The sequence below is a fragment of the Marmota flaviventris genome, chromosome 2 (genome assembly GCF_047511675.1).
Source record: "Marmota flaviventris isolate mMarFla1 chromosome 2, mMarFla1.hap1, whole genome shotgun sequence".
Lineage (NCBI taxonomy): Eukaryota > Metazoa > Chordata > Mammalia > Rodentia > Sciuridae > Marmota > Marmota flaviventris.
The window spans coordinates 117,217,103-117,241,134 of NC_092499.1; the positions used below are offsets into that span (position 1 = coordinate 117,217,103).

The following is a 24,032-nucleotide window of genomic DNA, read 5'->3' on the forward strand; positions in this document are numbered from 1 at the left end:
TAATATTCCCTTTATTTATCTCAGGCCATCTAGCAAAAGCAAAGCCTCACAGAATTACCGATAGCACCAAAGTATATATCTAAAATAAGAGGAGTAGAAGCAAAAGATCCACTATTAGTCAGAACCCAACTGACATATGAAAAGTCTCTATTCACATTATAGAATTCACATATTCTGTTGAAGGGGAGTGTAGTATAAAATGTACCTTTTTGGCTATAAACTAAGAATTCATTCATTCATCTATAGGTCCATCTACCCGATAAATATTTACTGTAACTATGTGTTTGAACTGTTATGGAACTGATAAATAAGATTCTTGACCCTAAGTGTAAGAGACTGACAAATAAGAAAACACATAAATATTTTAATGTAATTTCAGATTGTGAAAGTATAACAAAGACTACTAAAACTGATTAAAAGGATAATTAGGGGCTAGGGTAGCATTCCTCAAAGATCTTTCATACTTACATTTGCAAACAGAGGCTCGGTCCATTATCCAAATTAAAGAAGAACAGTATTCACAGTATGTAGGGATGCTATATTGGGTGGCCTTAAAAATGTGACCATTGTGCTCTTCCACCTGAATGAAAAATTAAGCTATTTATATGAAAGCCAACACATTAAATGCTGCCCTAACATTGTAGGTAAATGGGAAATACATCAATCCCTTACTAACCTTTCACTGGACACTTATTCCAGGGGGAGAATTATGATACTTTAGAAACAAAACATATGGCCCTTGTTTTCTAAATGCTACCAGCCTAGATAAACATGACCAACATATATGAAAAATATTCATGAACAGTGACAAATGCCTGTAACCCCAGCCTCTTGGGAGGCTAAGGCAGGAGAATGGAAAGTTCAAAGCCGGACAGGGCAACGTAGTAAGACTCTTTCAAAATGGAAATAATTTTTTAAAAAAGGATTGGGGATGTAGCTCAGTGGTAGAGTGTGTTCCTGGAATTGAATCCCCAGTACCACAGGGAAGGAAAAACAGCAATGAACAAACATAACAGCTGTCTTATGTGACTTATGTGAGTCAGAATGTTAAATCAAAAGCAGTAGTTCACAAATTTATCTGCTTTTATAATCCCAAAATATTTTAATAAATATCCTAGAAATTAAAACTAAAAAGTGAAATGTATTACTTCAATTACATTTAACAAACATTGCACATTAACATAAATAATATTTTAATTAAAGATAATTATATCTTTAAAGCAAAAAGTGACAAAAGTATTGTTGTATATTTTTGTTGATCTCTTTGATTTCTGGTTCAATGAAAGATACCTAGATTCTTATATCCACTTCTGCCTCAAACTTTTGCAGCATGCAGTTTACCTTGAAATATAGGAAGAAAACAGATATGAAACTGGACAATGTGAAAATATTTTAATAATCTCTTCAGACAATGATTCTATATTAAAACTTGACAAATGGTTATTAAGGGCTACTTAAAATATAAAATAAAAAATATACAAATGAACTCTAATGTTCTGTAAGATCTAATGCTCTGGGTTTCATTGATTTAAAACTTGCAAGGCATAGTGGTGCATGCCTATAATCCCAGAAGCTTGAGAGGCTGAGGCAGGAGGATCAAAAATTCAAAGCCAGCCTCAGCATAAATGAGGCGCTAAGCAACTCAATGAGTTCAATACCTAATACCTCCTGCCAAAGAAAATTAAAACTTAAGGGAAAAAAAATTAAAACTTTAAGGAAAAAAAAGTGGGTGGGGGGACTCAAGATAGCAGATTAAAGGCAACCAGCACTTATTGCCTTCTTCTTAAGATATAAATCAAAACAAACGGAGAGCAGCTAACCACCAAGGTGTGTAAATGTGGGAAAATACTGAAGTTCAATGGAGAAGACAGAGACTTTGGATAGTGAAGAGAGGGTAAGACAGAGTGCTCAGTGCTAAATATGTGGCAGTACAGTAGAGAATGAGGGTAGAGGTGAAAGAAAGGAGGAGAGACTCAGAGAACATAGGTAGCATAGGACTCAGCACAGTGCAGAAGGACAGTCTGAGAAAAGACAGTGGACCTGAGGATCCACCTACCATTCTGGCCCATTCCGCCTACCTCCCAGCATATACTTGTGGTGCTGTAGCAGGGAGTCATTCTGAGAGGGTCTTGTCTGAGCTTGCTGCTCTGGATGTCAAAGGTCCCTGCATTTATTTGACCCTGGGAACCCAAAGCAAATACTTATAGACTGAACCCGTGAACATCTGATTTGAGAGCTACTTTGGCTCCAGGTGATAGTCTCTCTAACTAAACTGTTGAGAATCCTGTGTGGCAGAAAACCACTCTAATATCTAAGAGTACCAAAGTTACTTTCCCTTTAGGACCAGCAACTTAGAAAGTCAACTATGGGAGTTGGGGGAATTAGCCACCATGTGATTCCACAATGGCTGCTAGGTATTGGAATACCAGAGTTGTTGAGTGTATGTGGTAACTGTCACTGTAGCCCTAGTTATAGTCTCACAGCATTTCCCTGCCCTGACTTTTTTTTTAAAAAAGTGCTGGAGACATTGATGCACTGAAGCTACCATATCATCTCTGTCCTATGAATGCAGAAAGCAAATAATATTGTAATAAATCTCTGCCAGGAAAAGCTCTGGGTTCTGCCCTAGCCCATAATGGCCAGCAGGGCAGGTGATAAGTATTACTATTGGCTCCAATTACAAAACCCTTCTGCTGGTTGCCTGGCAAGCAACACAAGAGAAAAAAAAAAAAAAAAAGATGAATAAACCAAAGCCAATGCTGTCTCCAAGAGACACATAACATATAAGATCACAGAAAGATCTGTTTAGCCCCAGCTATGAACATCCACTCTTATAATTAACCACTTTGGTTACAGAAAATTATTATTTTTTATTAAGACTCTTTTGATTATACCTATTTGGTTTGAATTTTCTTCTTTTTCTTACCCCGTTTTTTTTTTTTTTTTTTTGGTATTTTTAGTTACACATGACAGTAAAATGTATTTTGACATATCATACATACATGGAATATAATTTCTCATTCTGTGGTTCTACATGATGTGGAGTTAACAGTGACGGTGTATTCATATATGAACATGGGATAGTTATATCCAATTCATTCCACTGTCTTTCCCATTCCTATCCTCCCCTTTCTCCCCCTTTAAATATTTTCTTCCTTTCTCCATTTAAAAATTCTTTAATTGGATATTTTTCTTCTTCATCTTTTCTCCCTTTTTATTTTTATTTAATGGTAATTTGCAAAAACTTTTAACTTTTTCTTAACTCTTTAGTTTATCCCATATTATTTTTGTCCCTTCCTTTTCTATTTACATTGGTGTTGTGGTTGTCACTGCTGCTTGTTTCTTTCTGAGTATTGCTGGGGATTGAGCCCAATGCTTCAAGCATGGTATTGGTGCTTTGCTGCTAAGTTGTACCCCCAAGCCCAAGTGAGAGAATTTGTATTCTAGTCCCACTCAAACCTTAGTTGGCACCTCAATGTAAATACTGGAGGACATAAAAGGCCCCAGCCAATCACCTAGTCATGAGCAGGCATAGCTGGGGAGTAGCTCTAAAGTCTCACTCCTGGTCATTCACTCCCAGAGCAACAACAGAGAGAAATAGGATGATTGTTGTGGATACTACACCTGTGAGGTACCTCAGCACACCTCACTCATATACTCTTTAAGGCTGCACGCTGCTGACAAGAATAAAGTAGTAATCACAGAGAGTGTACTTCAAATTCTCTGCTATCTACAACATATCTTCCATAGGATCCTCATTCTTATGAGATCTCAGAAAGAGTGGGTCATTCAGGGTCTGAAATAGCATTTAAAAAAAAAAAAAAATCTGAAATATATTTTTGTAAAAAAAAAAATCACAGCCAAAAAAGCCACAGGGGAACGAAACTAAGAAGTCCATTTGGAATTAAATTCAGTGTTATACAACAAATTATTTCCCAGGGAAAGTCATTTAAAAAAAAAAAAAAAGCTGCTTCCTAAAAAGAACCTCACAAAAAAGTGGAAGATATTTCTAACCCAAAAGCTGCATAAATCACACCAGGGAAACAAAAGAAATATGAAAAAAATTGAGGCAATATGGCTCCACTCAGTAATTGATTCTTCCTAAGATTTTAAAGCGGAATGAAGATTTTAAAGTGGAATTAAGACAGTTATAAGAACAGAACATACAGATCTATGGGGAATCATTAAAGGATGAAACACACACATAATAGAAATAGATAAGGAATTTGAGCTACAGGTTAAAGGTATAAAAAAGCCAGTCAGTGAAATAATAGCAGAATACTATTATTTAAGTATTATTATTGAAGATACCATTCAAATACAGGAAAACTCCAAATAGGCATGACCAAAAAAGAAATCTACAGGGTTTCTTACAGTTGAACTACCCAAAGTACAGAACAAGAAAAGAATACTTAAAGCTTCACAAAAAAGTACTGAGTCACAAAGACAAACCCATTATAATAACAGATTTCTCAGAAACTCTAAGGGTCGTAGAGCATGGAATGATGTATTTCAAAAAGAAAATAACTTCAACCTATGTAACTAGATCCTCCAAAGTTATCCTTCAAAAATCAAAGAAAGAATAATAACCTTACAAGAAAAGCATAAACTAAAGGAATGCATGACCACCAAACTAGTACAGAGGATACTTGAAAGACTCTTATACCCAGCAAGATAAGTACAGTCATGAGAGCTTAAGAAAGTATAAATCTCATTAGAAGAACAGATAAGCAAGTGAGAATTAGGAATAAATCAAACATGGTTAATTCAGTCAACCATCAAATCTCCACAACAAAGGAGAAGGTAATCAACATATATTATTCAAAATAACCAGAAGAAAACAACAAAATGATAGGATCTAGCATATACTTTTCAATAATATCCTGAATGTAAATAGTATTAATTCTCCAACTGAAAGATGCAGATTAAAAAACAAGACCCAACAATTTGCTGCCTGCAAAAAACTGACATCATCAGCAAAGACATTCAGACTGAAAGTAAAAGGTTGGAAAATGATTTTGTAAGGAAATAGAATCTGAAATTAAGCAGAAATAGTTATACTCATCTCCAACAAGCAGACTTCAAGCCAAAATCAGGCAGAAAAGACAAAGCTAGTCACTATATATTGATAAAGGGAACAATCTATATAGAAAGTATAACAATTGTAAAAATACATGGACTAGAAGTTGGAGCACTTAATCTTACAACACAAACATTATTAGACATAACGTAAAGGAAAAGATAGACCTCAGTACAAAAGTAGGTGACTTAATTCCTAATTCTCACCAATAAATAGATAATCATACACACAAAACAATCAAAATAAGAATTAAATTACACTAGAGATCAAATAAACTCAATAGATACAGAATATTTCAACAGTTGCAGAATACACATTCTTTTTATCAGCTCATAAAACTTTTTCCAAAACTGATCATACTTTCAGGCAATAAAGCAAGACTAATACATGGAAACAAATAATTTCCTGCATCTTTTCAGATCATATTAAAACAAAACTATAAATCAACAGAGGGAGAAACTATATAAACACATGGATATTCAACAATACACATTTGAAGAATAATAGGTCATTGAAATCAGGGGAGAAAATTTTTTTTTTCTGGTTGTATATATTCACACCATTTGTGTCTTCACACATGTACTTAGGGCAATGATGTCCAACTCATTCCATCATCTTTTTTACCCCCTTGCCCTTTCCCTTCTTCTCCCTCCCTTTGCCCTATCTAGAGTTTGTCTAATCTTCCCCATACTCCCCATCCCAACTCCACTATGAATCAGCCTCCATGTATCAGAGGAAACATTTGGCATTTGGTTTTTAGGGATTGGCTAACTTCACTTAGCATCATATTCTCCAACTCCATCCATTTACCTGCAAATGCCATGATTTTATTCTCTTTTATTGCTGAGTAATATTCCATTGTGAATATATACACCACATTTTCTTTATCCATTCATTTACTAAAAAGTCTATGATCAAATGAAAGCATTTGAGCAATTAGGCAAGAGAAATAAATAAAATTTCCAAATATACTACAAAGCCATGGTTAAAAAAAAGTATGGTATTGGCATAAAAACAAACACAAAGAACAGTGGAACAGAATAGAGAACTCAAAATCACGAATCTATAGCCAAATGATTTTTGACAAAGACATTAAAAACACACAGGAGGAAAGACAGCCTCTTCAACAAACAGTGATGGGACAACAAGACATACCCATGTAGAAGGTTGAAATTAGACTGCTACCTTTCACCCTGTATAAAAATCAGCTCAAAGTGGATAAAGACCTTAATGTAAGACTTGAAACTTTGAACCACTAGAAGACAACCTATGGGAAACATTTCCACATGTTTTAGCATATGTACACAATAGAGTATTATTTAGCCATAAGGAAGAATGAAATGTACATAGAAAAATGGATGAAGATATCATGGAGATAATCATGTTAAGCAAAATAAAACAGACAAGGAAAGACAAGTATCACACCTTTTCTCTTGTGTGGAAACTGAAGAGAGAAAAAGAGATGACCTAAAAATAGAAGAGAGACTTGAAGTGCAAAGAAAGAAGAGGGCAACAAAGGGTACTGGGAAAGGTGAATTCAAACACATCACAATATTTGCATGTATGGAAATGTCACAGGGAAACCCATTAATCTGTACAATTGATATGAGTTATTAATTAAAATTAAAGAAAAATAATGATGAGCTATACTCAGAAAAAATATTTGCAAGTTATATATCTGATAAAGAACATCCATCCAGAATATATAAAGAAAGGTTATATGCAAATATTAAGACAACCCAATTAAAAAGTAGACAATATATTGACCAAACATTTCAGCAAAGAAGTACACACCTCCAAGAGATATATGGAACCATGTTTTAACACCATTACTCATGAGAGAAATGTAAATTAAAAGGATAGTAAGATACTACTTCATCACCAAGGATAGACAATAACAAGGGTTGGTGAAGATGTGAAGTGACTGGAACTTTCAGAATTTTGCAGGTGTGATTCTGAAATGGTATAGTCACCTGGGAAACAGTTCGCATTTTCTGAACATTTTAACTGTTGAGTTACCATTATGCTAAGAAGCCACATACAAAAACCATATGAGATTCCATTTACATGAGGTGTTCAATAAAAGCCAAACTAGGGGCTGTGGTTGTGGCTCAGTGGTAGAGCGCCTTGCCTAGCATGTATGATGTACTGGGTTCGATTCTCAGCACCACATATAAATAAATAAAATAAAGGTCCATCAACAACTAATAAAAATATATTTTTTTAAAAAGGCCAAACTAGATCTAGTTGGAAAAGAGATCATAATTTTACCTTTAAAATAAGTAAACATTTTCCGTTTTCTGCCTTTTAGTAAGCCACCATTGAAAACAAATCCAGTCACTGAAAGCATGGCACATTAGTCATTCGAAATTTTTCTAAAGACATATATTATTACTTCTAGATGCCTGGTAAACCTATTCCTTAAATATATAAAAAGAAATACTCTATTATGTGTTTCAAGCTATTATCCTGAAAAGTTGTTTTTTTGTAATATGAAAAACAGGTTATAACTTACCAAATCGGTTTCTTTTTTTCTTCTTTTCTTTCTTTCTGTTTTTGGCACCTAGCAGAAAGGGTGGGGATAAATATTATTTTTGAGATAACAAAGATTAACATACTTTCTTCTTTGCAAACATTGAGTTGTTTGTGCAATAGGTACAGTTCTTCAAGAGGAAGAAGTATAATGCTAATAAGCAAGTTTGAGAACATTTTAAGTTGGTAAAACACAGTGCTAATAAAAGCATCAGAATACAAGGATACTTTAGAGATTATTCTCTCTTTTATTTCTATTTTTTGGTATGGGAACTGAATTCAGGGGCACTCTATCATTGAGCTACATTCCCAAGTCAATGTTTATTTTTTGAGACAGGGTCTCACTAAGTTACTGAGATTGGCTGTCAACTTGGGATTCTCCTGCCTTAGAACCATGCCCATTTGAGACTCTTTTTGAACCTTGCTTCTGTTCATAAGCCACACCAGTATTCATTAAATTGATTATTTTAATCATTAATCAAGTGATTAATTTTTAAAATGTTCCACATTTTGGATCTGAAAAATTCTACTACAAAGGTAAGTTATCATTTGGAACAAGGAAATTCTCTTTTACATATAACATTTCCTGATAACCCTAGTACAGAAAAATATAAATCTGCCCTTTAAAACTTGTAAACAAGCTGGGTGTGGGATTAAGGCAGGAGTATCCTAAGTTGAGGCCAGCCTGGGCAATTTAGCAAGACTGTATGTAACTTCAAAGAAGAAGAAATATGACTAGTCAATAAATATATGAAAAAATGTTCAACATCTCTAGCAATTAGAGAAATGCAAATTAAAACTACACTGAGATTTCATCTTACTTCAGTCAGAATGGCAATTATCAAGAAAACAGGTAACAATAAATGTTGGTAAGGATGTGGGGGAAGAAGATGCACTTATACATTGCTGGTGGGACTGCAAATTGGTGCAACCATAATGGAAAGCAGTATGGATTTCCTCAGAAAACTTGAAATGAAACCACCATTTGACCCAGTTATCCCACTCCTCAGTATTTATACCTAAAGGACTTAAAATCAGCATACTTCAGTGACTCGGCCACATCAATGTTTATAATAGCTCAATTCATAATAGTTAAGCTATGAAACCAACATAGGTGATCTTCAAGAGATGAATGAATAAAGAAAATGTGGTATACAAACACAGTGAAATATTACTCAGCTTTAAAGAACAATGAAATTATGGCATTTACTGGTAAATGCTTGGAACTAGAGACTATCATGCTAAGTGAAATAAGCTAATCCCAAAAAACCAAAGGCCAGGTGGTCTCTCAAACCAAAGGCGGATGCTGACTCACATTGCGGGGGGGGGGGGGGGGTGGGGGGGTTCCACCAGATTGGACAGAGTCGGGGGGAGGGAGAAGGAATGGGAAAGACAACAGAATGAATAAGATGTATTCTATGTTCATATATGAACACATGACCAGTGTAACTCCACATCATATATAACCACAAAAATGAGAAGTCATACTCCATGTATGTATGATACGTCCAAATACCTTGTTCTGTCATGTATAACTAAAAAGAATCAAAAAAAATTTTTTAATGACTGTCAAAATAAAATTAATCTCCCAGGATGGCCAAAAAGAAAAAACAAAGGAAGGGAAGGGAAAGCTAGACAAGAAATTCAGCTTCTCCATAGTTCAGAGATGAAGCAGTGAGAGAACAGCTGATCAGAGAGGTGGAATGACAAAGGGAATGCAATAAGACATAATACTGGAAAGTGAAAGAATTGGAAGTCTTAGTTCCTGGAACAGAAAACAGGAAAGAATTTTTTGACTCTAAACCCTGAGCATGGCTTTTCAAGGGGGAAGGGTAAAAAAGGGAGAAAGAGGGAAAGGTAAAGTTGACAGGATTACTTTGGTAAAAATGGAAGAGAACAAAGTCATCTAGTTAAGCTGGGGTAGGAGATTCAAAGCCATTTAGTAAGCAAGAAGTGAAGAACATATCTCAAATTGTTGGGGAAAATTGTGAAGCCATATTGTAGAGACCATAACTAAGCCTGTCTCACTAGAAGGAATTAAATCTACAGAGTCTTTATCCCATCTACAGAGAGTAGCAAACACTATCACAGCATTATAGCAAATGCCTTCAAAATGAACTGTTAGACTAATATGTGTAGAGGGATCACTGTTATCTGAAGGTTGCTGATACCACCCCCACCCTAACAAGCGGAAAGTGTGGCAGAGTGGAGCAAAAAAGCAAGTAACTCTCAGGGAGTATGATACATAGGGAGCAGCAAATGCACCAGCTGCTAGCCACAGCTGTGTGACAGACCCTCTCCTGAGCACACACAGACATGAGCCTGCCAATGGCTAGGCATGATAGTACCTACACAAGCCCCAGTAGGCAGAATCATCCTGTGCACCAGTAGTTCCATGCAAAACAGGAGTGGCACACAGATATATACCCCACATACACTGGCTACCACTGATTGCACCTAGATGAGAGCAGCCTCTGTGTATGTCCCGGTAGCTAACTTCGGCAGAAACACTGTATATGCCACTGAAGTGTCCCTCAGATGTCTGCCACATAGAAGCAGCCCACGAATGTGCACCCAGAGATGTTGGGTGCAGAATGTTAAGCAGAATGATGTGGACATGATGTTGCACAAGCCTCAGCAGCTGGCAGACGCCACCCAAGCCCCAGAAGTGCTGTACTTGCCAGAGGTAGCCTGCATATACATGCTCCACAGATACTGTTCACAGCCCAGCATGCTAAGAGGCAGGCCCACAGATGTGCAAGCCCTAGCTGGGGGCAGCTACCCTTTACCTCCCATGAGCCACTCAGCACCATGACTGTTGGGCCACCATGTTCTGCCACAAGTTGCCATGCACCCTGAAATCTACACGGGTGAGCTCACACCTATTTGGTAGTTCTGGGTGCATAAAGCATTTCTACAGGTGGGCACACAAGAGAACATTCCCAACCAGGGAAAGATCTGATCACTATGCTACAAACAGGGGCCCTCCTTCCAAAAAGTAAATAGGTGAACAAACACACCCAAGAAAGAAAAAGCCTCCCTGATTTGCATCAGAGGTAAGTTAATGAGGTTATCCTCTATGTTCAGAAAAACATAGAGGGGGTATGGGTATGGGTATCAGGAAGGTTCAATAAGAACGTCTTTCCATAGTTTGGCATGAAATAACTTAAATCTCTCTAGTGTTAGATTTTCATTTCACTGAAAATAAAAAACTATCTTCTGGGGGAAGATAATCAAAATACACAAGAATTGTAGGACAGCTTTAACAGACCAAACTTAAGGATTATTGGTATAGAGGAATAAATAGAGATACAGGCTAATGGCACTGAAAGCCTATTTAGTGAAATAACAGCAGAAATATTTTCAAACCTTAGAAATGAAATGGGCATCCAGATACTAAACCATGACACATTTTAATTAAATGCCAAATATACAGAATAAACCTCAAAGATAAATGTCAAGTAAACCAGTATGAATAACAAGATTGCGTAGAAGAAACCTTCATATCCAGGAGGTCTTGGAAGGATGTATCAAGTCCTCATGAAAAAAAAAAAAAAAAACCCAACCAAGAGTGCTATATCCAGCAAAGCTATCCTTTAGAATTAAAGGAGATATATAAACCTTCCAAGATAACCATGAACTAAAAAATAAAAGAACTGATGACTACTAAGCCAGCAATGCAGAAGTTACTTAAACAAGACCCAAATCTAAGTTGCTTACAAGAGACACACCTCACAGGCAAAGACATAGGATAAAAGTGAAAGGATGGAAAATAATATTCTATAAAAACAGAAACGGGAAAGCAATCAGGGTAGTTACTCTCTTTCCAACAAAGTAGACTTCAAGACAATCAGAAGAGATAAAAGAAGGTCATTATATAATGATAAAGGGAACAACTCAATAAAAAGATATAACAATAGATAATGTTTATATACAAATATCAGTGCAACTAATTACATTAAATAAACACTATTTGACATAAAGGCTCAGACGGATCCCCCAACAGTAATAGTGGGTAATTTCAACATTTCTCTCTCACCAACAGAGCCATTTAGTAATAAAATCAGCAGAGACATTTCAGACCCAAATCTACAGAACATTTCATTTCGTAACAGCTGAACACACATCATTCTCAACTTTCTCCACAAAAGACCATACCTTAGGCCACAAATTAGCAAATACAAATATAAATATTTAAATCTTCACATCTTATGAGATCATAATTGAATGAAATTAGAGATTAAAACCAAGAAAAACCATAGAAACTAAATACATGGAGACTGAACAACACACCTGTGAATAATGAAGAAGTAAGATCATGAAAAAAAATTCAGGAGAGAAACTTAAAAATTCTTAGAATTGGAGGCTGGGGTGGTGACTTAGCGGTAGAGTGCTCGCCTAGCACATGTAAGGTCCTGGGTTCAATCCTCAGCACCACATAAAAATAAATAAATAAAATAAAGATATATATAAAAAAATTCTTAGAATCAAACAAGAATAGAGATATAGCATACCAGAATCTCTGGAACACTATGAAAGCAGTTCTAAGAGGAAAGTCTTCAAAGTTCTGCAAAATAACAACAATTTCATAACCTTCATAACCAGTAGAAGGAAAGAAGTGACTACAGTCACTCTTCCAGTCAAACCAAAATTAGTGATATAGAAAATAATAAAATACAATGGATCAACACAATAAAAGTTGGTTCTTTGTAAAGATAAAAAAGATTAGTAAACCATTAGTCAAAGAAAAAGAAGACCCAAATTAATAAAATTCAAGATGAAAAAGGAGGTATCACCACAGACATCACTGAAATCCACAGGATCATTATTTTGAAAATTATATTCCAATAGTTTGGAAGATGTAGAAAAAATGGATGTCTGGACATTGAACCAAGAAAATATTAAAATATATATATAAATATATGTAGGAAAAATATAAAAATATACAGGAAAAATATAGAAAATCTAAGCTGAACAGTAATAAGTAATAAGAAGAAGGAATAACAAAAATCCTTCCAACAAAGAAAAGCCTAGGACCAGATGGATTTTCAGGTGAATTCTATCAGATCTTTCATAAAAAAACTAATGCCAGTTTTCTTCAAATCATTCCACACAACAAGAAAATGAAACTACAGTTGGTGAACATAGATGCAAAAATCCTTAATAAAATATGAACAAACTGTACTCAACAATACATTAAGAAGATTATCTACCAAAATCAAATTTGGCTTTATTCCAGGGATACAAGACGGTTTAACATATGCAAATCAATAAACATAACTCACCACATCAACAGAATAAAGGACAAAAACCACATGGTCATCTCAATAGATGCAAATTAAAAAAAAGTCTTTGACAACAAATTCAGCAGCCATTCATGATAAAATACTTAAGAAACTAGGGCTAAAAGAAACCTATCCTCAATATCATAAAGGTTATATATGACAAACTCAAAGCCAACATTCTACTGAATAGGGAAAACTGAAAATACTTTCTCTAAAATGAGGAACAAGACAAGGATGTTCATTCTCACCTCTCCTATTCAATACAGTACTTGAAATTTTTTCCAGAGCTAAGATAGAAAGACCGCCAAGGATCAGAGTGAGGCAGAATTAATACTGTTAAAATGGCCATATTACCAAAAGTGATCCACAGATTCAATACAATCTTCACAAAACTAGAAAAAAAAAAAGTCCTAAAATTCATATTGAAGAATAAAAGACACAGAACATCCAAAGCAATTGTGAGCAAAAACAGAAGTACTTGAGGCACCACAATATCTGATTTCAAATTATACTACAGAGGTAAAATAACAAAAAACAGAATAGTACTTGCATAAAACAGACACATAGATCAAAGAGAACACAGAGACAAACCCACATAGTTAGTCATGTAATTCCCAGCAAAGGCAACAAGAACAACAAAAAGATTTTTTAAAAAATAGTGCTGGGAAACCTGAATATTCTTATGTAGAACATTTTCAACAATTAGTGAAATGCAAATCAAAACTACACTGAGATTTCATGTCATTCCAGTTAGAATAGCTGCCATCAAGAATAAAAATAAGAGGGCTGAGATTGTAGCTCAGTGGTAGAGTGCTTGCCTAGCATTTGTGAGTCACTGGATTCAATTCTCAGCATTGCATATTAATAAGTAAAATAAAGGTCCATTGATAATTAAAAATATTTTTTAAAAATACAAAAAATAAATGCTATCAAGGAAGTGAGAAAAAGAAAAACACATACTGTTGGTGGGATTGCAAATTAGTACAACCACTATGGAAATCAACATAGAGGTTCTTTAAAAGACTAGGAATGGAACAACCACATAAGCCAGGTATACCACTCCTCAATATTTATTCAAAAGAAAGTCAGCATACTATAATGATACATGTGTACCCATGCTTATACCAGCACAATTCAGAATAGCCAAATTATGGAACCAATCTAGGTGTCCATCAACAGATGAATGCATAAAGAAAAGTGGTGTACATACAGAGTGGGGTTTTATTTAGCCATAAAGAAGAAAAAATTTGTGGGAAATATTAAATGAAATAAGCCAAGCTCAGAAAGCCAAGGGTTATGTTTTCTTTCATCTGTGGAATCTAGAGAAAAAAATTTTTAAAAGGATTTCATGAAAACAGAAGAGAGACCAGCAGGGTAGAGAAAAGTATCAAGGCAGGGAGGAAGGATAGAAAGGGGAAGTACTAAAAAGCAAAATTGATCCAACTATGTTTTGTGCATTTATAAATATGCCACAATGAATCCTACTCCTACAATTATAATGCACCAATAAAAAATAATCAAAACAACAAATAGAGGCTAGGGATATAGCTCAGTTGGTAGAGTGCTTACCTTGCATGCACAAGGCCCTATTTTCCTAAAAACTAATTCAAGGGGAAATAAAACTGGTGGGTCCTTATATAAAGGCCACTAAATAATACAATGAATCACATCATTAACCATCGTTTTTCAAAAGGAAATTTCATGTGCTAATTCCTACTGAGAGTATAATCTTGAGGGTACCACACTATACTTTAATTCAATGAAAAAGGCATTCATCGCAGAGAGTTTAGAAAATACAGTCTGGGCTGGGGATGTGGCTTAAGCGGTAGCGCGCTCGCCTGGCATGCGTGCGGCCCGGGTTCGATCCTCGGCACCACATACCAACAAAGATGTTGTGTCCGCCGAAAACTAAAATAAATGTTAAAAAAAATTCTATCTCTCTCTTAAAAAAAAAAAAAAAAGAAAATACAGTCTGATAAACTTAAAAGAATCAAGTTTGAAGGAGCTAACACTAAATTGATGTGTATCTATAATGTTTTATTCACAAACTAGTTGTCCTAAACAGTTTTTAAAAGGATTCATAACTGAATATATCAAAATACATGTATATCAAAATATATCACATTTACCTTTGTGGCTGTGCTGTCTGAAGTCTTGAAATCATTCATGTATTCATCTAAAAACACTTTGAAAGTGTTGACCCAAACTCTCACTGGAGATTCACTCCAATCACGCTGCTCAAGCCTCATGGTCTTTTCCAGAATCTGTTCAAACAGTGCGTAGAGGTCTTTATACCGTATGCTTTTACCATCATCCATCTAATAAAAAATAGAAGAAATGTAAAGTTTTATGAAGAGATTCTTTAAACACAGAAGATTGATTAAACTTTTAGTGGTAATATTTAGAATAAAAATAAGGATCTGATGAAGTTCTTCATGAGCAGGCTGATGAAGTCATGTGGTATCTATAAACTTCTAAGTTTATATAAAAATAAAACTTCCTAAGTTTTAGTCATAGCCTAACAGTTAAACAATGTAATAAATAAACAAAACCTGAGAACTGCTCCCTTACATCTAGCTTTTTAATTTTATCTCTAAAGATTATTTGTGTCTCTCTTACTTATTTCCCCCAAAATGAACTTTATTTAGAGAATTCTACTCTCTAAATAAATACTTGTAGAAAATACTTGATTCTTTGCTTAATGACATAACAGGTAACCTTCTTTATCTCTACTTACCTGAAGAAGAGTGGCATCCTTAGAAAACCACAATATTACTTGCAAAGTATCTAAATGGAATTCCTTCTAACTTGTTTATAAGAATATGGAATCTTATGAGAAACAAAAAAAGCTTTTCAATAATGAAAAACTATTGTGAATATTTAAAATTTATTTCCCTCTTCAGACTTAGAGACTAACCTTTTTTTGATACAGTGTTAGAAAATCACTATTATGCATTGCCTAGGAAGATCGTAAGACTGAAACCAGCCTTGGCAACTTAGGGGAAAAAAAGGCTGGGAGTATAACTCGGTGGTACAGTGTCTCTGGGTTCAATCCCCAGTACCAAAACAACAACAAAACAAGCAAACAAAATAAAAACCTTATGCTGATGAAAATATAAAAATAGAGTTTACACTAAAAAGTTTCTCTGATTTCTCTCTTCACAATGAACTGAAGAATCTACTGAACAAGGCTGGATGTGGTGGGGCATGATTATAATCCCAGCAATTCAGGAGGATGAGGCAGGAAGATCGAAAATTTGAGGCCTGACATCAGGAACTTACTGAGGCCATAAGCAATTCGGTGAGATCCTGTCTCAAAATAAAACAAAAAATGCTGGGGATGTGGTTCAGTGCATTCCTGGATTCAATCCCAGGTACCAAAAAAAAAAAAAGATTGAACAAAAACAACAAAGAAAAATCAGTTATGAATCATTTATAAAAGATGATTTATAAACACTAATAATAATTCAATAGACCAAAGCATTATTGAGCAATAAAAATAAATTTTCTAAAATATGACAAATATCATGTGAAAGTATAAGACAAATTTGAATGCCAGAAATGTCATACAAAAATCAATGACCATGGGGCTGGGGTTATGGCTCAGTGGTAGAGTGCTTGCCTAGCATGTATGAGGTACTTGGGTTCAATTCTCAGCACCATATATAAATAGATAAAAAAAATAAATGTCCATTGACAATTTAAAAAATGTACCAAAAAAGATCCATAAATAACTTAAAAAAAAAAAAAAGAAATCAATGGACATATGCTGTCATAATTCCACTGAGAAAAAGTAGCATAATATATTCCACACATAGGAGAACTGGAAATGATAGCTTGGCAACAGAGCTAAAAGGACTGAGAAGTCAAAAAACTACAGAGCCACTGGGTGAAAAAGAATCCTACCCAAAATACCTGAATCAACATCCTAAATACAATAAAAAAGCTCACAATATGGAAAAACTACTCAAGGAAATTTAGGGAAGGTATTAATATTTGGTATACTTTTCTTTACCCATAAAACACAAACAAGAAACAGAGAAATCTCTATTTGAACAAAGCCTCTGTACTATCTTCTAAAATCATTATTATTAAATTTTCCATATGTTGAATTGATGAATATCTGCTAACAGTCTAGCTTACCGCCAATGCTGATGAATAAAAGCTGAAGATATTCTGCCTAAATTCTTTTAGGGCTTTTTTAAATACAACATCCACTAGTGTATCCTTCTTGCTGTCCTCATTATCTAGGTCATGCATCTGAAGGCAACAGAAAGAAATGTATAAAATCAACTAATTAAAAAGAGACAAATGCAAAAGCTGAATTATACTGTCTTTTCAACAATGCCTGTCATGAAAGTGGAAGCTACAGGCTCTTATGATACAACCCAGGTAAAAGTATGACTATATAAGCAAACTTTTATATTAATACTAGATAATTTCTAAGGTCCCTGTGAACACTATATGATTTTATTGTTCTATTACCATAAGAACAATTCCAAATGGCCAAGGACAAGCCTTACCTTCATATCTGAAATGCAATGTCGCAATTATAGTGAACTGGAAGTCAATAATAAAGCCTAAAACCTTACATACCATCTATATAGTTGGATTAATGCATATTCTATTAATGCATATTCTATATTCTGGTAAATAACAATCTAACTTACTGAAGCATATGTAACCATCTCTGAAGAGCACATCTTATTTTTATACACATATATCCATCCATAATCAACGCTGCTCAGAGGCTTAACTCAGCAAGCAAAGTGTACCTTTTTCAGAAGAAATTCATCCATGCTCTTTAAATCACTAGTACTTGTTATGATTTGGACAGAGTCATTTTGCCAATGCACAGAATCCAAAGCCACGTTGCTAATCTTCACACTTCGCTTTCGCTTTGCCTTTGGAGAAGGCTCTTTGTTCTCTTTGAATTCTTTCCGGCAACTACCAGGTAGTTCTGGGCTCAAAGGAGGTGTTGGGTTATAATGAGTTAATTCTACAAATCAAGATAGAATACCCAAAAATATATATTTAGTAAAAAATATTGATCATCCCCATGCCCTTCTTTTTAACGTCCTTTAGTAAGTTACTGAAGGAAATACACAAAATATCTGAAAAGAAAAGTAACATTAATGTTTGTGGTCAGGAAGGTATACAATAAATCCAGATTGTACAATCGTACAGAAAATGTAAATAAGAATTATCACTACTTTTTTTTTGGTACGGTGATTGAACTCAGGGACACTCAACCACTGAGCCACATCACCAGCCCTGATTTGTATTTTCTTTAGAGATAGGGTCTCACTGAGTTTCTTAGTGCCCCGCTGTTGCTGAGGCTGGCTTTGAATTCGAAATCCTACTTTTTCAGCCTCCTGAGCTGCTGGGATTACAGGCATGTAGCACCTTACCTGGCTAAAATTATCACTACATTTTAATGGTAAATACTATTATATCTTCCAAAGAGCTAAGGTCTGATATTGGAAACGTGGATGAAAGTGCCTTATAGAACATACATCAACCTAAATCCCAAGACCTCAGTTCCAAAGAAAAGCGGAGAGTATGCAACTAGCATATTAAATACTGACTATTAATCTAGTCTCATCTCTGCTACATCTGTTTAAAAGAATATCCAGCTATATATAAGTTTAACAAGCCAGTGAAATTTGAAAATTATTAAATTATTAATTTTATTTACTATGTTCTATAGCCACAAGTTTCAGTGATAATAGTTGGGGATAGCTGGCAAGCTGTTAGGGAGACAGTTAACTCAACTGTCTTACTTTTGTATTTAGTCTTTAGAATTTTGTTATATAACTGTCTGAATTTCTCCCAAAATTGTAGAAATAAACTGGCTTTGTCTGTAACAGTGAATTTTTCTCTGCAATTGTTTACACCAGAGATATGATTCCATGTAATCTTTACAATCTAGAACTAGAACAGACTTGTCAAGCCCCATCTGAAGCCTGTTGAGAACGTTGGCCTCTCACTTCATACATGCTTGTTTCCCTAATGCTTCTAATTCCATATTTTTTATTTTTATTGGTGCTGAGGATTGAACCCAGCGCCTCATGCATGTGAGGCAAGCACTCTACCACTGAGCTACAACCCCAGCCTCTCATTCCATCTAAAAGCTAACTTTGATAATGAAGCAATATATAATATATAATATAATATATAATAATAACTGCCAACTAAAGCAGGAATTGAAACAAATTAAATCTGAAGCATGACACCAGAATAAAGAATATAAAGATACAGAATATGGGGCTGGTATTGTGGCTCAGAGGGAGAGTGCTCACCTAGCATGCATAAGGCACTGGGTTCAATCCTCAGCACCAAATAAAAATAAAGATATTGTGTCCACCAATAACTAAAAAAAAATATTAAAAAAAGATACAGAATATAAGTACATTTAAATTGATATTGACTGATTTTAATTCCATTGCATAACAAGTATCCAATTATTTCAACTGGTATAGTGTCTTCTAAGAAAATGACTCTATAAAAATTGTCCATAATATTATTTTAGCATTATAAATCAAGAGCTACATTAATAAAATTTTACCCAAATGAAAATAAAAAGCTATAATTCTAATTTTTATATAGGTGTCTTTATAAAGCAAACATAATAAAGTCTGATAATATTACTTCAACTAAAATCTTTATGCATCTTTGGGATTAACAACAAAGAATATAATTATGGAAAATGAAAAATTTAGATTGATTATTGTCAACTAGACAAGATATAAGAAACTGAACACCTTGGTAATGCAATAGTAAGAAAATTCAAAGTTTTCCAAACTAAACTTGCAGTATCCACTAATTATCCATATCAGTTTGTTAGCAGATATAAGCAAAGCCACAAGACACATTTCTACCACTCCTTTTGAGCTGACAGGTGCCTCTGCTCCAGGCCATCCATTCCTAAGTCATGATTTATGATCCTTCTTCCTTGCCCCTTTATTTTGTCCTAGATATGAAAAGCTTTTGCTTACTTATTACTACTGATTCTATTCTATCCTTCCTTAAAAGATAACAGCTTTCTTCTTAGGATCTCTATTTTAGTTAGTTCTGATATTTCACCCACTCATTACCACGTACCCACCTCTGATGTATATCCCTGAAGATAATTAACATCTTTACATAGTAGCTAAAAATCTCTTTGTCATCACTCAGAAAAAGGCCTAGGAAGAAGGGGTAATCTAATAGTGGAATTATTAGAATCCTCAGAGAGTGAGTAACGCTAACTATTGGGCACTTCTGAATATGTTATTATTCATGCTCCAAAACAAAAATAATAGCTATATTATAAGGCACTAGGCATTTGGTAGACATTGACATATAATAGTGATTAAGAATGTGGATTCTGGAGTTGGACTACCTGGATTCAAATCTTAACTCTTCAAATTACTATATGTGTATAAATAAGTAACTTCCTCATTGATATAATTATTATTCTCAGTTTATACATGAGAATAATATCAACGCTGGCAACACTGTTGTCAGGATCAATTGAGTTAATACATGTAATATGCTTAGAATAGTGCCCTGCAAGTAGTAAGCACTCAAAGAGGGGCTGTTGTTGTTAATACTAATAATACGTGATTGGGCCTGGAGTCGTGGCTCGGTGGTAGAGCACTTGCCTGTCACATGTGAGGCACTGGGTTCGAGCCTTAGCACCACATAAAAATTAATAAATAAAATAAAGGCATTGTGTCTGTCTACAACTAAAAAAAATTTTTTTAAATACATATTTGTTAAATAAATGAATAATGGCTAAATGTTGGCAGTACAGAAGACTAAGGTTCACCTAAGATTCAAAATCATTCCTGAGGTGGTTGTTGCTTCATTGTTTTCTGCCACATATTCTTGGAGCTTTTAATATAGGAATACTGTAATTTTACTTATTAAGGAAGCATTTAACAATCCTGGTCCTACTTCATTAGAATATCTAGCCAACAGGATTGTCATTATAAATTCTAAAGAAATAGCAAACTTTCAGAAAGAGTAAATAGAAAATATAATTTTAAATAAAATTTTAAAAAGAGTCAAATAAAATTGGCTGTCAATTTTTACCATCTGGAAACTGATGAGATGGAATCACATCTGAACCAGCAAAGATTGATGAAACCTCTGACTGAATGGCAGGTTTTACTCTAGTAGTTTTCTTCTCTCCTTGTTTCCCTTTGGCCCAGAATTTCATCTTAGCTCTCTGAGGTCTGTTTAAAATGAGAAAGAAAAAAAAAAAAAGGTATAGAAAGAAATCAGCATGTCCCAGTGATTCTGTATATCATACTAGATTTTATAAATTTTTCATTTATATTACCTCATTTAAATTTAATCATATTCAACCTTCAATTTTAACTTTACCTGAAAGGTAGTTTCCTCATCTTAAATATAAAAATAATAATTCTCAGAAAATTTAAATAATTTTCTAAAACAAAATAGGTACAAAGAAGTGGAACTAGGATTCCAACACAGGCTTTCTGATTCCTAAATTGATATTTTATCATTACTATCTCCCATCCAGGTTGGATTTAGCATATAGATATTATAATAACAAATAAAATACTTTAAAATAAATCATTATTAACCACCAACCACTCCAAAAAACATTACTTTACATTATTTGTAATTTCTTTCCAGTCTTTATCCATGTCAATTTTAATATCACTGCAATCATAATGTATGTATAATTTTACATCTTTTTATTATTATAAACGTTTTAATGTCACTAACTTATATTCACAAATTAAAATAGTATAATTAACAACAGCCACTACTTATGTGAATTCTTATTTTGTTTTAGGCACAATGCTAAGTGCTTATATAGGAGTACTTTAACAACTTTACTTCTAACAAATTACAAGTTGAATATCTCTAATTCAAAACAATATGAATCCCAAATGCTATAAAACACAAAAATTTCTGAGTGCTATGACACCACAAGTAGAAAATTCAACAGACTTAGGTGACAGGTCACAGTCAAAATATAGACTACAGGTGTATATGGAACTTAATTTCATGTTTAGCCTTGACTCCCATCCTCAAAATCTCTGATTATATATATGCAGATTCCAAAATTTGAAAAATCTGAAATCAAAACACTAAATGTACTAAACATTTTGAAACAGAGATAATCAAACTGTACTATAAATATTATACATGTGAAAAACTGGAGATTTAAACATTAGGAAGTGGACGTGGTGATGCACATCTATAATCCCACCAACTTGGGAGACAAGGCCAGTCTTAGCAACTTAACAAGGCCTCAGCACCTTAGCTAGACCCTGTCTCAAAATAAAAAAGCCAGGTGAGGTGGTGCACACCTGTAAACCAGTGGCTTGGGAGGCCAAGGCAGGAGGATCCTGAGTTCAAAGCAACCTCAGTAACTTATCAAGGCCCTAAGCAACTCAGGGAAACCCTATCTCTAAATAAAAATAAAAAAGGGCTGGGGATGTGGCTCAGTGGCTTAGCGCCTCTAGGTTCAATTCCTGGTACCAAAAAATAAAAATAGGGCTGGGGCTGGGGCTCAGTGGTAGCGCACTTGCCTGGCATGTGAGGCACTGGGTTCGATTTTCAGCACCACATATGAATAATCAAAATAAAGGTCTATCAACAACTATAAAGACATTTTAAAATAATAAAAATAATAAACATTAGGGAACTCTCATATAGTTACCCAGTTAGTGAGAGACAAAGTTGAGAATCACACCTACTATACATCAAGGAAATATCTCTAGATAATAAAAACAGCTCACACTTACTGATCATGTATTATATATACTAACCTTGTATTAGGAGGTTTATTGTACATTAACTTGTAAATACATGAGTATGTAAATAAAACTTTAAATATCTGAGCATCTATTATTCCTTACATGCTAGATTCCTAATTTTCACAACTACCATGAGAGAGAAGTTTTATTATCTGTACTTTATACTTAAGCAAACTGAGGCTTAAAGAGCTGACGAAAATGGAAGTTAAAATCAGGGTTATTTGGTTTTGGATCCCATGTTTTTACAAAAAAAAAAGAGAGAGAGAGAAAGAAATTATTTATCTTTTATATTCATATCTTATAAAGAAAAATGATTCTACAGGGCTTATTAAAAACAACAGCATCCCTCTGCCACTCTCTCCCCACTTTCTTCTCCTCAAGACGATCCTTTTGAATTTATATAATTGGTTCTTCTGCTATTTAGTATTTATATTGCTATTATACCACGACCACAGATAACAATTCAGCATGTTCCACTACTCTTACTCTCTTCCACAAATACTCTAATTTTAGGTAGCTCAATATTCAGGATTTACTTTTAGAAATATTCAGTATTCATTTTTACTTTGTAACTAATCACAGATAAGACATGTAGTTCCCAATATGACCTATTTTATTCTAGAGGGTTTTTTCCTTATTTGTTCATGAAAATTGCTTTGTTTTACATTGTTCACTTTTCTTGTTTTCTTTGTATTGGGAATTGAACCCAGAAGGCTGGGGAAGCAATCTACCACTAAGCTACATTCCCAGCCCTTTTTATGTCTTGCTATGTTGCCCAATCTGACCTCAAACTTGCAAACCTTCTACCTCAGTCTCCTAGGAGCTGAACTTACAGTCATGTGCCAAAATTCCCAGCTTACATTTGCTCATTCTTCGACATACAATTTATTTTCAGATGTTTTTCCTTTTGTATATATCTCCTTTCAATATGTTCAAACATATTAGGTACTCCATTTCATCTTGAAGAAATGCTTCCCAGCACTTTCTAACCTGCTCCAATCTAGAGTGGTTTCCCTTACTGCTTTCATCATCATCATGGAAATTACTTTGTCTCTTTCTTTTTATGATGTATGCTTTTGGGGGGTTATGAATCTATTTTCATCCATTATGACTACTAAGCAGCCTCTTCCAATCTGGAAACTTACATAATTTAGTTCTGTGAAATTTAGTTAAATTACTATTAATTATTTGTCCTCTCCATTTTCTCCATTCTATCTTTCAAGAACTCCTAGCATGAGAATCATTAGATCTCCTAAAAACCCTGTAATTCCACCTCTTTATCTTTTTTGCTCATCTTTCTGATATGTTCTGCACTTTTCTTACAAGCTGAGTTGCTGTTTTATGCCTTCATAT

At 34.3% G+C, this 24,032-nt stretch overlaps 1 protein-coding gene across 6 annotated transcripts in view; it reads right to left on the reverse strand.

The window, feature by feature from the left end:
• Myo9a (myosin IXA) overlaps positions 1-24,032 on the reverse strand; it is a 259,456-nt gene that overhangs the window by 50,252 nt on the left and 185,172 nt on the right. For all 6 annotated transcript variants that reach the window (XM_071608439.1, XM_071608438.1, XM_071608436.1 and 3 more), the window contains 6 exons: positions 20,977-21,119; positions 17,673-17,896; positions 17,041-17,157; positions 15,027-15,215; positions 7,596-7,643; positions 469-580 (listed from right to left, as the gene is read on the reverse strand). In XM_071608439.1, the coding sequence (XP_071464540.1) occupies positions 469-580; positions 7,596-7,643; positions 15,027-15,215; positions 17,041-17,157; positions 17,673-17,896; positions 20,977-21,119 (833 nt within the window). The remainder of the gene's footprint in view (positions 1-468; positions 581-7,595; positions 7,644-15,026; positions 15,216-17,040; positions 17,158-17,672; positions 17,897-20,976; positions 21,120-24,032) is intronic.